Source organism: Moschus berezovskii, chromosome 11 (genome assembly GCF_049115385.1).
Source record: "Moschus berezovskii isolate FMDL1 chromosome 11, NW_MosBer_1.0, whole genome shotgun sequence".
NCBI classification, from domain to species: Eukaryota; Metazoa; Chordata; class Mammalia; order Artiodactyla; family Moschidae; genus Moschus; species Moschus berezovskii.
The window spans coordinates 1,121,199-1,137,898 of NC_142470.1; the positions used below are offsets into that span (position 1 = coordinate 1,121,199).

General features: G+C 61.4%; 1 protein-coding gene across 1 annotated transcript; it reads left to right on the forward strand.

The window, feature by feature from the left end:
- Nucleotides 1-6,569: 6,569 nt before the first annotated feature.
- Nucleotides 6,570-11,615, forward strand: LCN6 (lipocalin 6). Its single transcript, XM_088841699.1, has 6 exons — nt 6,570-7,126; nt 7,282-7,421; nt 10,097-10,167; nt 10,648-10,758; nt 11,060-11,161; nt 11,374-11,615. Exons 1-6 carry the CDS (start codon nt 7,037-7,039, stop codon nt 11,613-11,615), a joined length of 756 nt encoding a protein of 251 aa, XP_088697825.1. The 5' UTR covers nt 6,570-7,036.
- The last annotated feature ends 5,085 nt before the right edge of the window (nt 11,616-16,700 follow it).

A 16,700-nucleotide genomic window follows, 5' to 3' on the forward strand; every position in this document is an offset into this window, starting at 1 on the left:
TGGGGAGGAGCGGGCGATCAAGGCCGAGGGCTCCGGGTCACCACCGCCACTGGGTTCAGGAGGCGCCAGATTTCAACCACATCCCAGAGTCCTGAGACAGAACGCAGTGAAAGCCTTCCTGTGCAAATATTTACAAAACAGCCATCTGATAAAGGACTTAAATCCTGAATCTATAGAGAACTCTCAAGACACACACACAAAAAAGAAAAAAATTAAAAAAACAGGCCAAATATTTGAAAAGATTCCAAATCAGAAAGCAAAGCCACGCAGAGAGCTCATGGGCGTTCGTTCACTGTAAGGAGACTCCACCGCAGACCGGCAGGCTGGCCGCTCTGTTTCCAAACTGCAGACACTGGGTGGTCACCGCCAGGGTGGGAAATCGAGAGGGTGCGGCACCCTAGGCAATGGTGTGGCAGATTCTTATGAAGGAAAACATTCAAATACCATGTGATTCGACAATCACAAGCCTAGATATTTACCCAAGAAAAATGAGACACACTCTAGTCAAAACCTGCTGGTGGCTGGTCATGAGACCTTATTGACAATCCCTAAAATCAGAAACAACCAAATGCCATTCAGGGGGCAGGACAAACGACCCTCTGGGCATGAGGCTGCCCGGACACACTGATTTAGGGAACAACTCGGATAAACGCCAAATGCCTTACGCTGAGTGACAGAAGCCAGTCTGGAAGGGTTGCAGACTATGGCTCCAGAACACAGGACTCCTCAGGGACAGAAGGCACGGCTGGAGGACGGATGGGCCTGGCTGACGACAAAGTGGCTTGCGGAGACTCGGGCGATGGACTGTGGTGCATTTGTCTAAACTTACAGAACCAGAGGGTGAATTCCATAGCGTGTAAATTATACCTCAACTTTTAAAAAGTGTAAACTAGAGACTTTCCTGGTGGTCGAGTGGCTAAGAGTCCGTGTTCCCAATGCATGGATCCAGGTTTGATTCCTGGTCAGGGAACTAGCTCCCACGTGCCACAACTAAAGGTCCTGTATGCCACACCTAAGACCCAGTGAAGCCAATTAAATAAACTTCTCAGTGTAGACACGGGATATATTTACACTTACACAGTGTAGACATGGGATATATTTATACTTCTCGGTGTAGACACGGGATATATTTACACTTCTCGGTGTAGACACGGGATATATTTACACTTCTCGGTGTAGACACGGGATATATTTACACTTCTCGGTGTAGACACAGGGTATATTTACACTTCTCAGTGTAGACTGTGGTACATATTTATATTTACACAGTGTAGACACAGGATATATTTACACTTACACAGTATAGACACAGGATATATTTACACTTCTCAGTGTAGACTGTGGTATATATTTATATTTACACAGTGTAGCTAGGCTGGACCTGGAACAACAGACTGGTTCCAAATAGGAAAAGGAGTGTGTCAAGGTTGTATATTGTCACCCTGCTTATTTAACTTATATGCAGAGCACATCATGAGGAACTCTGGGCTGGAAGAAGCACAAGCTGGAATCAAGATTGCCGGAGAAATATCAATAACCCCACATATGCAGATGACACCACTCTTACGGCAGAAAGTGAAGAAGAAGAACTAAAGTTCTTCTTGATGAAAGTGAAAGAGGAGAGTGAAAAGTTTGTCTTAAAGCTCAACATTCAGAAAACTAACATCATGGCATCTGGTCCCATCACTTCATGGCAAATAGATGGGGAAACAGTGGAAACTGGCTGAGTTTATTTTTCTGGGCTCTAAAATCACTGCAGATGGTGACTGCAACCATGAAATTAAAAGACTCCTTGGAAGGAAAGTTATGACCAACCTAGACAGCATATTAAAAAGCTGAGACATTACTTTGTCAACAAAGGTCCGTCTAGTCAAGGCTATGGTTTTTCCCGTGGTCATGTATGGATGTGAGAGCTGGACTGTGAAGAAAGCTGATCGCCGAAGAATTGATGCTTCTGAACTATGGCGTTGGAGAAGACTCTTGAGAATCCCTTGGACTGCAAGGAGATCCAACCAGTCCATCCTAAAGGAAATCAGTCCTGGGTGTTCATTGGAAGGACTGATGTTGAAAACTAATATTTTGGCCACCTGATGCGAAGAGCTGACTCATTTGAAAAGACCCTGATGCTGGGAAAGATTGAGGGCAGGAGGAGAAAGGGACGACAGAGGATGAGATGGTTGGATGGCATCACTGACTCAACAGACATGGGTTTAGGTGGACTCCGGGAGTTGGTGATGGACAGGGAGGCCTGGTGTGCCGTGGTTCATGGGGTCGCGGAGAGTCAGACACGACTGAGTGACTGAACTGAACTGAGTGTAGATAGGTAGGCAGGTAGACTGCATGAACTCTCCTCCCAAATGCCAGCTCTTGGGATGAGGGGCAGGGAGACAATGTGTCCGGAGCCCCCAAGAAGATCCGAGTGTGGCAGGCAGAAGTCAGACCTCTAACCACAGAACTGTGGGATGAGAGCAAGCAGGGAGCAAGGGACAGGTCACCGCAGCCTGCAGACCGCCCAAGGACCGCCTTGAGCCTCAGAGGTGTGGGGCAGCTTCCGAGGCCACAGAGAACGCTCCGGCCACCAGCATGTTCCCCGCCGGGGTCTGGAGACTCTCCATCATGAGTTCTCGGTGCCCGGTCACCTCCTGCCTCCCCAGTCCCCCTCATCTCCGAAGTCCACTCTCCTTGCAGCGGCCTGAGCAAACCTTGTAAAACATTAGTCTGATGCTTGAGACATTCCCGAGTCACTGTGGTGCAGAGTGCAAACCCGCCCCGAGTGCAGACTCGCCAAGCGCAAACCGGCGCCCAGCCCAGCCCAGTGCAGCCCAGCTCCCCAGCAGTCAGCCCAGCCCGTCCCCGCCCAGCCCGGGGCCTCTTGCTCACACCCTCTGGCCCAGGGGCCCTCTGGTCCCGCCCAGCTGCTCACAGGGTCCCTGCGACTCGGGTTTCTTCTCACTGTCTGCCTAGGCAGCAGCCTGCCTCAAACTCAGCCCACCGCCCGACTGTCTGCTGGTGGCTTAGCACCATCCCAGTTCTCTCCTGTGTTTATTTTTTCTCTGCTCTCCTGTGAACCCCGAGACGACAGGAACTGCACCAGCCTGCAGGTTGCCCATCGGCCTCTGTTTCCCAAGCCTGGAGCATGGGGCCTGGCAGTGGAAGCTGCCCACTGCCTCTTGTGAGTGCACGAGGGTCAGGCCCGAGTCGCTGTGACCCGCAGGTCTGCCGACTGGAAACCTCACAGCATGCATTTGCCTGTGGGCAGGGTCTGCGTGGCCACATCCGGCCTGAGGTGGCCCTGAGTGCCTGGCGCCGCAGGCCCAGGCAGCAGCGGCTCAGTGGGGCCCCCGCACACACGGTGCGCCGGGCACTGCGGCCAGGGCCTCCATCGCGTCCTGCAGGCCTCAGCGCCCTGGAGGAGGCTAGCGCACGCTCTGCTGTGTGCAGAGGGGATTTGTGGGGGCTCAGGATGAGGATGGGGGCACTGGCAGGAGAGGTGCCTTGGTGGGTGGCGGGCAGACCAGAGCTGGTGAGGTCCTGGACCCAAGAAGGTGCAGTCCCAGAAGTGACCACAGGGCGGTACCAAAGAGACACCACTTTCAGGGCTGGTGGAAGAGCTTAGATGGGCCCTGCGGTTCACTGAGCTGGGTCGGGGTCCCCTAGAAGGAAAGCTGCCTTACACTGAGGTGAGGTCTGCTAAAGGGCTGGGCTTCCCAAGTAGCGCCCGCAGTAAAGAACACGCCTGCCAGTGAGGAGACATAAGAGACACAGGTTTGATCCCTGTGTCTGGATGATCCCCTGGAGGAGGGCATGGCAACCCATTCCAGTATTCTTGCCTGTAGAATCCCCATGGACAGAGGAGCCTGGCGGGCTACAGCCTGTGGGGCCGCACAGAGTTGGGCGCGACTGGAGTGAGTTAGCCCTCGTGCATTCTGCAGAAGGGTTGCCAAGCTTCAAAACTGCCAGCAGCGAATGGATCAACAAACGTGGTCTGTCCGCACATCGGAAGGTTGTCCATATAAGAACACAATGAACCTTGAAGACAGAGTGCTGGGCGACAGGCCAGAGCCCTAAGGCCACGTGGTGAAGGAGCCCCCTATGGGACAAGCATAATAGCAAGTCCAGAGAGACAGAAAGAAGATTAGTGGTCACCAGGTGCTGGGCTGGGGGGCTGTTTGATGCATATGGGATCTCCCTTTGGGGAGAAATGCCCCGGGGGGCAGCGAGTCATGCCAGGAAGCCAACATCTGGCTGTGGGCTGGCACACAGCAGGTGGACACAGCCTAGACAGGGTGGGTGACAGCTGCCTGGTATAAAGAAAGCTGAGGGGTGGGGGCCACAGGGAGGGTGTCAGGGTGGAGAGCTGGGAGTGGGGGCCACAGGGAGGGTGTGAGGGCTGGAGAGCTGGGGGTGGGGGCCACAGGGAGGGTTTCAGGGCTGGAGAACTGGGGGGTGGGGGCCACGGGGAGGGTTTCAGCCTGGAGAGCTGGGGGGTGGGGGCCACAGGGAGGGTGTCAGGGTGGAGACCTGGGGGGTGGGGGCCACAGGGGGGTCTCAGGGCTGCAGAGCTGGGGGGTGGGGGTCACAGGGTGTCTCAGGGCTGCAGAGCTGGGGGGTGGGGGCCACAGGGAGGGTGTCAGGGTGGAGACCTGGGGGGTGGGGGCCACAGGGGGGTCTCAGGGGTGCAGAGCTGGGGGGTGGGGGTCACAGGGTGTCTCAGGGCTCCCAGAGGCTGCTTTGGGTGCTGAGCAGGAGCCAACAGGAAGGTCCAGGGGAGCGCTGGGTCCCAGGCCACTCGGGGTGTTAGGGTCCGGAGTCGCCCTTCCCTCAAAGGAACAGAGGACACTCACGATAATGCAAGACACACAGCAAGGTTTATTTCCAGCTAGCTGGGGTCCAAGTGTCTGCCTGACGCAGCGGGTTTCAGCAAGGACCCCGAGCACTCTAAGCCAAGGGTTTATATAGCATTTTCAAACCATATTAGTTTTAAAACAGCCACACATAGTAATCCTTTTACACACAGTAATTTTCCACACTCTACACACAGCTGTATATCTCACCTCCTGGTGGTTTAACGGTCGGGAAGATCCCCTGGAGAAGGAAATGGTAACCCACTCCAGTATTCTTGCCTGGAGAATCCCATGGACAGAGAAGCCTGGTAGGCTACAGTCCACGGGGTCGCAAAGAGTCGGACACGACTGAGCGACGGAATGGAACGGTGGTTTAACGAGATAAGCCCACCCTGGCCCTTTGACCTATCTGCCTGATCTCTGTGTCACAACTGCCCACATTCTGGTGTTTAAGATTCACTTGTTCTTTATGTTGCTGTCTTCCTAGGAATCCTCTCTCATCCTTACTCAGCAAACAACTCTAGGGATCTTTACTTAAAACAGCCTTAACTTTGGTTCTACAAGCAGCAAGCGGCAAGCAAAGTACAGAAGCAAAAATGCATTGCAGGAGCATTAAGTTCTATATTAGGTTCTATAGGGGGCACTGAGCTCTGAGTGGCCACCATCCCCACCCGCTTCCTCCAGGCTCAGTGCCCAGGCTCACCCCCTTGCCCACCAGTCTGCACAGCAGGCCACCTGCTGCTGGGGAGCGGGGGCGGGGGGGTGGCGGGGAGGCGCAGGGCAGCCCGGGCAATCCCAGCGGGGCCCCGCCGCCAATGGCTGACCGTGGCCAGCGCCCTACGTGCTGTGCCCGTCCTGAGGGCTGGGCTGGGAGTCCACCCCATCCATCCAGCCTCCCTGTAAAGAGTGCTGGGAGGAGCTCTGGCTCGGCCTCCTGGGCCAGGGTCCTTCAGCCCCCGCCCACTTCCCCATCCAGTGCCCCCAGGCCTCCTCCCTGGAGCCACGGGGAGCCACCCCTGCCTGTGGTGGGCTGTCTGTGCCAGAGGCCCCGGCCCCGCGGTCCTCCAGGCCTGGGGGCAGGGCGACGCTTTGCTGCAGGTCTGTGTGTGATGGGCTCTGTTTGGCCCCCTTTCCTGCAGGGCGCATCCTGTCTCCAGGCAGGGGTGGGGCACCGGCTTATCTGAGTTCCTTCCTGGGAAAGCCCAGCGGACAGACGGCTTCATCTCCATCACCTTCCAAGCTGCCTGTCCTGTGTCCACAGAGGAGGCTGGGAGCTGTGGTTTGCAGGGCCCCCTCCCTGGGACAGCATCCTCCCAGGCACTTCCACTTGGGTTTTGGGGCCTTAGACAGATCCTGCTGAATCCTCTGACCTCCACTCCCAGGCAGGGTCTCCAGTGACCCAGAGTGGATGGCCCAGGTGTGGCCTTGGGGGCCTGGCCAGGCTCATGGTGAGCAGAAGTGGGAGGCATCACAGTGAGGCTGCCCAGAGAGTGGGCAGATCCGGATGGTGGGTGGGCAGTGGAAGGCACAGGGCATTCCAGTTAGGTGCTGGCCGTGGGGGGGTAGGAGACAAGGGCCAGTCGGGCAGGAAGGTGGGTGGGCCAGGAGCGGGTGGGAGCTTTCAAAAAAACTGGGGGGGGGGACTTTTTGCATTTTTAATGCCTAAACCAAAAGATACCCCAAACCGCAGCTTCTGGAGGAACTGTTTGTTCTTGCCTCTCTTCTCGGACGTGACCTTGGCCTGGGTTCAAGAGCAGGGCCTCTCTCCTCAGACGTGACCTTGGCCTGGGTTCAAGAGCAGGGCCTCTCTCCTCAGACGTGACCTTGGCCTGGGTTCGGGAGCAGGGACTCTGGCCCTCCTAGACTGAGCGACAGAAGGTTGGCTCCCTGGAAGCGGTGGGGGGGAAGGTGCAGCTGAGGGCAGGATGCTCATTCTGGAAACTTCCAAGTGGAGGGCCGCTGGAGAAGCCGGCGTGGCATGCAGGTGTCCATGTGGAAGGGGCCGTGCACTCGGTCCCAGCCCCTCCCCGCTCCCCGGCGCGGCTGGAGGATGAGGAGAGAGGCAGGAGGGAGCCTGGTGGTGAGCGGCCGCCCACAGCACTGTGTTCAGAGCCATATAAACGGGCGTCCAGAGGTGGGAGGGCTGCTCACCCCGGGCCAGGGCAGGTCGCTGGCGTGTGGACCTCGGGAGGATGAGCGCTGTGCTGCTGGCTGCCCTGCTGGCTGTGGTCTCGACGCCCAGCGCCCGGGCCATGTGGCTGGGGAGGCTGGACCCTCAGCAGGTGATGGTTCCCCCAACTGGCATGGGTCTGGGGCCATACGGGTCCTCGGGCCTTTGTGGTCTCCGGTCTCCCCTGGGGCCCCCCGGACCACGGGGGCTGCAGGAGGCCGGGCTGGGGCTGGAGGGACGGTCCCTCACCTGCACCCCCTCCCTCAGCTCATGGGGTCCTGGTACGTCCTTGCCGTGGCCTCAGGGGAGAAGAACTTTGCGCTGGAGAAGGCCACGAAGAACGTCGAGGCGGTCGAAGTGATGCTGACGTCCCAGAACACCCTGAAGATGCGGGCTTCCCGGCACAGGTGGGTGGGGCCGGGGCCACGGCTGGGTGGCCAGCCCGCCTGCCCTTCCCTCTGCACGGGCTCTGCTGTGAGCTCCACCCTCCCCCGGGTCTCGGGGGTCTGCGTCCTGGGCTCCAGCTGGGGGGTGCTCTGGGTGGGACTCATGCCTTCTCTAGCAAGGCTGGCACAGCCTCTGACCGCCCCCTCTGCCCCGGCCCTTGGGCAGCTTGGCAGCGGCTCCAGTCAGCAGGAGAGGCCGCGTCTTTGTTCAAAGCCCTCCTGAGCGGCTGCTCAAGGTGGGTCAGTGCATTTGAGCCCACAGAGTCCGGGGGGCCCTGGGGGAGCCTGGAGACCACAAAGCCCAGAGGACCCGTGTCACCTAAGTGTCCAAGTCCCCGCCTGTCTCTCGGGATGGCTGGTGGGGCACCACCCTGGCCCTGGAGTCCTCACGCAGCCTGAGCGGCCGGCAGCCCCGTCCCGAGAGGAGGCCGTCTGCCCTGCTCCTTCCCGCAGCCGAGCCTGCTGTGGCTGCCGCCCAGCCGGGGTGGCCTGGCCGTGGATGAGCCAGACAGAGGATGTGGGGCTTGGGGTGGGGGCCCTGCTGTGCTGGGTGAACGCAGGCTCACACGCGTTGTGGGCTGTAGCCCCAAAGCCACGTGGCCCAGAGAGTCTTAACAAGGCTGGCTAAAAGCCATCCAAACACGGAAGCTTGGCATCCGGAAGGCCAGGCCCTGTGGGACAGCCGTGGGCGGTGAGGGGACGAGGGTGCTTGCAGGGGCGGGGGTCTCCCTGCCCTTTCTGGCGTCTGCTTGTGGGTGCCGTCGGTCAGAGGCCTTGCTCCCTGCTGCGTGGAGGCGCGTGTGTCTGAGGACCTCGGCCCCACCGGGACGGAAGGGGTGGGGCCCAGGGCCCGGCTGCAGGGTGCACGCTGACAGCGGGACGGAAGGACTGGCAAGAGGGCACTTCGTTTGTTGTTTAAGGTGAGAAATGGCAGCCCACTCCAGTATTCATGCCTGGAAAACCCCGTGGACGGAGGAGCCTGGTGGGCTACAGTCCACAGGGTCGCTGAGAGTTGGACACGACTGGGCGACTTCACTGTCACTTTCACTTTTCATGTGTTGGTCTTTGGATAAGAAACACATTCACCTGCTTCGAAGATCAGAGTCCCCTGGCAGTTTCCTGGGGGTCCAAGGGTGAGGACTCTGTGCTGTCACTGCCAAGGGCCCCAGTTCGGTCTCTGGCCAGGGAACTAAGATCCCACAAACTGCCGTGCAGCCAAAAAAAAAAAAGAATCGGGGAGGTGGACAGCAGGGGCCTCTCCTCCCCCTCCCCAGCCAGGGGCCCCTCCCAGCAGGCAGCCCCTGGTTTCGATCTGTGATGGCTCCTCGGAGGTGTTCAGGAACACGCTGCTGCTGCTGCTGCTGCTAAGTCACCTCAGTCGTGTCCGACTCTGTGTGACCCCATAGATAGAAGCCCATCAGGCTCCCCTGTCCCTGGGATTCTCCAGGCAAGCACACGCAAGTCTCTTAAGCACTCAGGCAAGCCACAATTTAGTGTCAGCCCCATGGGTTCTCTGCCCTCTTTTGAAACATTTAAGGTTTTATTCTCTTTTAAAAGCTGTGGTAAGATAAACATAATATAAAATTCACCATCTTAACCATTTTAAGTGCATCGTTCAAGGGCATCAAACACATCCACCTTGTGCAAACCTCACCACCATCTCCAGAACTTTCCTACCTTCTCAAACTGACCCCCTGTCCCCACCAAACACTCGCTGCCCGGCCCCTCCCGCGGCTCCTGGCTGCACCATCTGCTTCCGTCTCTGTGGGCTTGATTCCTCTAGGGCCTCGCATGAGTGGATCCTGCATTAGCTTTTGTTTAAAGAACAAATGCTGATGTCTTTATGCTCATTCTGGCCCTGCTGGGTCTCTGTTGCTGTGTGGGCTTTCTCTGGGGGTGGAGGGCGGGGGCCCTCTCTTCTCCTGCTTTGGAACACGGGCTCAGTCGCTCTGCAGCATGTGGGGTCCTCCCAGACCAGGGACCGAGCCCTTGTCTCCTGCTTTGCAGGCAGATTCTTTACCACGGAGGCGGGACATGGTGGGAAGCCCCTGCGTCTGTCTTGTGTCTGGTTTATCAGAACACAGTGTCCTCCAGATTCACCCACGTTCCGGCCTGTGTCGGGATTTCCTTCTTAAAGGCTGAGTAATATTCCGCCGCAGGGGTGGACCACATCTGAAATGGACCCTTTCAGCCATTGATGGATGTCTGGAGTGCTTCCAGCTTTTGGGCCTTGTAGACATGGGTGTGCAAATATCTCTTTGAGACTCTGTTTTCAATTCTTTTGGAGACACACCCAGATTATGGGATTATTGGGTCATCTGCTGACTCTATGTGACTTTTTTTGAGAAACATTTTTCACAGCCAAGTAATACTCCCCCGGGCTGCCTTCTAGGGCTCTGCTGATGGGCAGACAGCAGTCTCCAGTCTTTCACAACTGGAAACACACCTAAATGTCCCCAGCCAGCCTGCAGCCCCAACAGGTCACCTGCGGTTGAGAGCAGGGTTTCTGGGTAACTGCGGCCCCCGAGGGGGAGGCAGAGCCTCCCTGCAGCCACACTGGCCAGGTCTGGGTGGCTGAAGCTGTCTCCTGGTCCTGCCCATGGACCTGGGTGACGACGGACCCTTCTCTGCTCCAGGCTGGAGAGATGCCACCTGCAGGCTCTGGAGCTGCGGAGACAAAATTCTGGATGGGTCTTCAGGAATCCCTGTAAGGATGACGGCCACTGTGGTCCTTCTGGGCGGCGTGGGGACTCCTCCAGTCCCCTAACCACCATCCGGCCACCTTCTGCCCCCAGGGGCCTTGGGCCTTCCACCCCAGCTGCGTCCCCAGGCCCCTGTGTGTGAGGTCAGCCCCTCTCAATGCGGAGGGGCAGCTCCACCCCAGCTCCAGGGCTCTCCTCCGGGAACTGGGAGGTCCTCGGGGCCAGTCCTGAGGATGGAGGGCCTGACCTTGGCCGGCAGCTCAGCGGGACCCCAGCACTCCAGCTATGGTGTCTGGGGAGGGTGGGCGTGGGTGGGGGTGTCCTCTGCCCCTGTGGGGACCGGATCTGAGGAGGGTGACCTGGGATAAGCTGGGCCTCACCTGCCATCCCTCAACCATGGAGACCCCGTGTGCCGGGGCGGGGTGGGGGCGGGGGGCTCTTGGTCCGCTGAGGCCTGATGTCCCTTTGGGGGCACCCGTCTCTAGCCCTGGGCGTGCTGGAGTACCGGGTGTTGGGCACCAACTTCAGGGACTACGCCATCGTGTTCACGCAGCTGGAGGCCCAGGAGGAGGCCTTCAGCACGGTGGAGCTGTACAGTGAGTGCGCAGGGCTCCATCTACAGGGGTGCGGGCCTCTGCCCCCTCCCACCAGCCTCATCCTGGCCAGAAACCGCCCGCCAGCCCTGTGCCTGCCTGCCGGGCGCCCCCTCCCCACACACAGCCCCTCCCCGCTTGGGTCCCGTGGCAGGAGTGAGCCTGCCTGGAGGGGGCAGGCGGGGGGCTGCACCTGGCGAAGAGTCTTGGGCTCAGAGGGTGCGGAGTCCCGCTGTCTGTCAGGTTTTCCGGGTGGGCCCCTTCTCGCCCTGACTCCCACCTGTTTCTGCCATCTCCCCCACAGGCCGGACGGCCTTGGCCAGTCAGGAGGCTCTGGGCCGCTTTGCCAAGTGGAGCCGGAGCCTGGGCTTCCTGTCGCAGCAGCAGGCCGAGCTCCAGAGGGACCGTGAGTGCCACCGGATGCTGGGGGGCCGTTTGCCGGCTTGGGGACCTTCCTGGCCTCGGGGAGTCAGGCTGAGCTCAGGGAGGCTTCAAGGGGTCACCTGCTCCCTGCCCAGCGTCAGGCCTGCGGGGTGGACGGGGTGGGCAGTGTGCGGGGCCCCGGGCGCGGGTGGGTGAGGGGCTGGCCACCCTCACTGTGGCCTCATTCCTCCCCAGTCACCTGCGCACACAAGGTCTTCCCGGTAAGCGGCCTCCCCGAGCTCCCCTCCCCTCTGTGTGGCAGGAGGCTCCTGGGGGCCCTGGGCCCCTCTCACCTGGGGGCTCCACTGTGGGCAGGGCTGGGGGCCCCAGGCTCCTCTTGTCCGGGGGCTCCACCGTGGGCAGGGCTGGGGGCCCCGGGGAGCCGATGCCTCTGCAGGCGAGTCCAGGGTGCCCATGCCCCTCTTGGTTTCCAGTGAATGCTGCAGCCCCCAGGGGCCCGGAGGAGGCTGGCCGGATGCTGCCCTCCTCGCCCAGCTGCCCAGGGGCTGGGTGGGGGGCCGCCTGCTCCCAGGGGCTCTTGCTGTGGATTCAAATAAAGCAGTTCCACAAACCCTCCTGGGGTCTCTCGCGTGTGTCCAAGCAGGGCCCTTGGCCGGAGACTGCTGTTCCTCCCGGGGGGTCACCCCGGACCCTGGGCCGACAGGAGGCCCGTCCGTCTGAGCTGGAGCCAGACCTTGTGGTCTGGGTGATGCGTGGGCAGGGCGCTGGGCTGGGGCGCCCCGGGTGTGAGAGCTTGGCTTTTCCTGGGGCCCTGGGGCAGGGCGGGGGCCAGAGACCCCAGAGAGCCAGAGTCTGTCTGTCTTCCTGTGTCCAGAAGTCCTGGCAGGAGCAGGGGCCGCTGGGGAGCAGGGTGGGGGTCACCTCTCACTAGTGGCGATATCGGGTGCACACACACATGTGTGAGCACACACGAGCACACACAAACATGCACGCATGTAAGCACACACATGTACACATGCATGTACATACGTGTGTACACACAAACATGCACACACGTGTGCACACACAAATATGCATGTACGTGAGCAAACACACATGCACACTTTTGTGTACACACATGCACACACATGTGTACACACAAACACACACAAACACACACATGTGTGTACACACAAACACGCACACACACAAACACGCACGTGAACACACACATGTGCATGCACAAACATGCATGCACGTGAGCACACACGTGTGTGGACACACACAAACACGCACACACATGTACACATGCAATACACACACACGTGCACACATGTCAGGACCTGCCAAGGGCATCATGCCGGTGGCTCCAGTGTCAGCACCAGCATGGTCTGAGCCCCGCCCTCTGAGACCCCCACTTCCTGTGTGCATGCCCCGAGGAGTGACTGAATGCCCAGTCCAGCCTTTGTCCCCCTGGGGGTGGGGTTTGGCTGTGACAAGAACACCAACAACCTCCCTGCCAGGTGCTGCGGCTCCAGGGGACACTTGGTGACCTGAGGCCAAGGAGGTGACATCGGGATCATCGAGGCCTCTGTCTTCTGGGATGTCCCAGGCCGGCTCCGAGGGCCAAGGGCAGGGCTGGCCCTACCTGCTGGGGGGAGGGCCCAAGACCCCTCCTTGTTGGCCCCCCAGGCCGACTCATGGCTGCGGTCGGCTGACGCCCACGGCAGGGCTGGCAGGATGGGCATTTAAGCACGGCGTCCAGGCGGGTAGCTGAGGCAGCCAGGATGGGGCTGGGCTGGCAGCCAGCCCTGCTGGCCCTGCTGCTGGGGCTGGGTGGGGGCTCCTGGGCACAGGAGCAGCTCCCCCGAGAGTCCCACAACCTCAACTGGCACAAGGTGAGCCTCATGGCGCCCTCGCTGGGCACTGGGGCCAGGGTGGGAGGGGGCAGCGGGCAGAGGGCCCCTGAAGCCTGGGACGGGCTGGCGGGGGGCTTGGGCACTGGTCTGCTGGCCCCAAGGGCCTCTTCTGGGGATAGGCTGGGGCTTCAAAACTCAACTGCTGACCGTGGGCCACAAGCCTGGCGCTCCAAGACGGGTACTGCCAAGTCACCCGGAGATGCCCATGGGCAGAGGGGAGGCGGAGTGAGCAGGCGGGCCCTGGAATAACGAGACCGCAGCAGGCGGAAGGTCCTGGTTGGGGCGGCCATGGGCACAGGCCGAGCAGACGCGGGGGATCCGGTGGGATGGGGACCAGCTAGAGGAGACAGCCCCGAGGTCTGTGTGGGCCAGATGCTCTGACCCTGTTCCCCGGGCCCTGCGCTGTGCTGCCTCAGGTCCCAGACCAGCTGGGCATCTGCCTCCACGGCCAGGGAGGCAGCGGGGCACCCAGGCCGGTCCTGGACATGGGCTGGGCCGCGGGCGGGGGTCACCGGTCCTGCGGGCCCTCGGAGACCAGGGCTGGGCGGGACCAGTGTGACAGGCCCTGCACCCTCTCCGCAGTTCTCGGGCTTCTGGTACATCCTGGCTGTCGCCTCCGATGCCCAGGGGATGCTGCCGCACCAAGGCCAGAGGAAGCTGGGCGCGTCCGTGGTGCAGGTTCAGGAGGTGGGCCGCCTGGAGGTGGTGCTCGCCTGGAGCCGGTGCGTGGGCCAGGGTGGGGGCTGAGCCCAGGGCAGGGAGGGGGCTGAGCCCAGGGCAGGGAGGGGGCGGTGAGGGGCCCTGAGCCCAGGATGGGGAGGGCCGGTGGGGTCAGACCTGGGATCGCTCTGGGGTCGGTCTGGAAACCCCACAAGGACTGTCCCCAAACCCCCTGCTTCCTGCTGTCAGACTCAAGTGGCTGCTGTTTTGAGACATACCCACAGACCATGGGGCCTGGGGGGCAGGGGTGTTGGAGCATTTCCCCTGAGCGGTGGCACTGGTCTGGGTCCCGGCTGTAAAGTCCCAGGATGGCAGAGCCCCGAGAGGTCTCCCAGGCCTCCAGCTCACAGCCCGCTCCCCCCACCCAGGTCCCGGGGGTGCCAGACACACTCGCTAATCCTGCGGAGAGACAGGAAGAAGCCAGTGTTCAGGAACACCTGTGCGTACCCACTGGGCCACGGGGGCTGGGGGAGGGCCGTCCAGGGCTGCCTGAGCCCCAGGACCCTGATGGGACCCCTGACTGCACGGCCCCCAGCAGTCCTCCCCGGAGAGCATGCGCCGGTGGGGACAGGCACTGGGACGTGCGGTCAGCCCACAGTGGCCCAGAGTTGGCTCGGCCGGCGTGCGCCTGGGGGCCTGGGTCTGGGGGTCGAGGGCTTTGCTGCCCTTCCAGACGGCCTCTCGGTGAGTGTGGTAGGGGCCTGGGGGCCTCTGGAAGAACAGCAGTGTTCAGGCGTGAACGGGGGAACTGCTTCCTCTCTTCCAGTGAGGGGCGTGGAGGGCTTCCGCGTGATGGTCCCTGACTACAGTGCCAGCGTGGTCTACTTGCGCCTGGGCCGGGCTGGCCGGACCACCAGGACCCTGCTGCTCTTCAGTGAGTCCAGGGGCCGCAGCCCCATGGGCCCTGCAGGGCGGCCCCCTCCTGAGCCTGCCTGGGAACCCCCACTCCCGGCTGACGCTTCCCGTCACCCACCAGCGGCTGTGGTTCTCTGGCCCGGAGCCCGGGGGCGTTCTGGTGCGGGTTGGTGCCGGGGGCCGGGACACCCCTTGACCGGGGGCTCTGACGCTGCGGCTCTGGTCCGCACCTGCCCCCAACCCCTGCAGGCAGACAGACCATGTGCAGCTTCCTGAGCATGAAAAAGTTCATCAGTGCGTGTGAGGCCCTGGGGCTCGCCAGCCGTGTGGCCATGCTCCCGAAAGACGGTGAGGCGCTGCTCTGGGGCCACCCCGAGCCGCCGGGGAGCTGGCCCCCGAGCGGGACAGAGGGACAGAGGGCGACAGGGGTCCCACGAGCACACGGGCGGCCGGGGCTGGGTCCCTGCGGGGTGGTTGGGGGCCAGGGCTGCTCAGCTTTGCCCTCTGCAGGGCCGAGGCCCCGGGGAGCTGCCGCGCATGCCCGGCAGACGTGGGCTCCCTCAGAGATGCCCAGCCCTCTCCTTCCTGCAGCCTCCTGTGCGCACACTATCCTGCCGTGAGCCGGCAGCCCACCTGCTCCTCCCCGTGATGCTTGGCTTGTGATCCTCCCAGATGCCGAGAGCGAGTTCCAGATCGCAGGCTTCACACCCCGCTGCTTGTTGAGACGGGTCTGGAGACCCCAGGCCACTGATGGTGTGGAGCTCGGGCGGGACTTGGGCCCAGCATGGTCCTTTAGGGTCCCCCAGGGTGGCGGTGGGGGTGCATCCTGACTGGGGGAGGGGACCCGGGGCTGGGTCCTCTGGAGGGTGTGGCAGGCAGCTGCTGCCCGCCCTCATCTGCTGGGAAATAGACGAGGCCAGTCCAGTGTGATGTGCCATGTGCCTTCTCTGCCACCGCCCTCCACGTGCCGTGACATCCGACACTTCCCAGGAAGCCGGGGAGAGAGCCCGGGACAAAGTGGCAGATGCGACCTCTCGTTGGGGAGGCAGATGCCGACACGGTTACCCGGGTTCAGCCGTGGACGCTGAGGACTGTGTCTGGAGGTGCCAAGTGCCAACCGTGGCAGGTCAGGAAGGAGGGGTCACGGAGAGCTTCTTGGAGGATGTCACATTTGAGTTGAGAAAGTTATGGTGGCACTGGAGCAGGGAGAGCCGTCCTGGAAGAGGAAACAGCCTGAAAGCCCCCAGAGCAGCGGAGACGGTGGGCAGGACGGGTGCCCGGCCGCTTGGAAGGGGAGGCGGTGGACGGGGCTGCTGGTGTCCCGGGAGAGATGGGATCCAGAGCAGGGTCAGGGTGGGGGACCGACGCTGGAGTGACAGGCTGTTTAGGGATGGGGGTTGCTGGCATGGGCGAGTCAGGCCACCTACGGAGAAAAGAAGCAGGACTGGATCGGTCAGCTACTGCGTAACAACCACGCGCGTCTCTTTATCACTATGTGGCCACTCCTCAACTTGCAGGGTCTTAGTTCCCTGACCAGGGATTGGACCCAAGGCCAGGGCAGTGAAAGCACCCAAGTCCTACCCACTGGACTGCTAGGGAACTCCCCCCACAAATGTGTTTAGTGACTGCGCCTGGGGCTCTGTTCGAGACTGGGGGCCGCAGGTGGGCCGAGTGGTGGAACTTGGCTGGTGTGCTCTGCTGGCTCCTGGGGGCATGAGATGGGCTGATTTGGGCTGGCTCAGCCCTGGGGGCTTGGGGGCCCTCGCCCTCCAGCCATTGGGCTAACCACAGGGTGCCTGTCTCGTGGCCGCGACGAGGGCACACGGGGTTGGGGAGCGAACAGCAGTCCTCTGAAGGCTCAGGCCCACCTAGAGTTGCTCGTCTCCGCCCTCTGAGGCGCCACCCAGCCCCGCCCTCCACCGCAGCAGCTCACGTCCGGGGTCTTCCCTCCGTCTACCTCTCCGCTCCCCGGGCTCCCATTGCGCCCACGTGGTTTGAGCCCTGCAGGGCCTTGTCTATTCCAGGCACCTCCCGGCCTAGCACTCGGGCCCCCTGTGGACGGAGAGAGGAGGGCCGCCTGGGCGCCCC

Excerpts from the sequence above, each read along its gene's own strand:
- LCN6 (XM_088841699.1), top strand. The coding sequence starts at position 7,037 with ATGAGCGCTGTGCTGCTGGCTGCCCTGCTGGCTGTGGTCTCGACGCCC. Across the intron at positions 7,422-10,096 it reads ATGCGGGCTTCCCGGCACAG|GCTGGAGAGATGCCACCTGC; the intron begins GTGGGTGGGGCC and ends TCTCTGCTCCAG. Across the intron at positions 10,168-10,647 it reads ATGGGTCTTCAGGAATCCCT|CCCTGGGCGTGCTGGAGTAC; the intron begins GTAAGGATGACG and ends ACCCGTCTCTAG.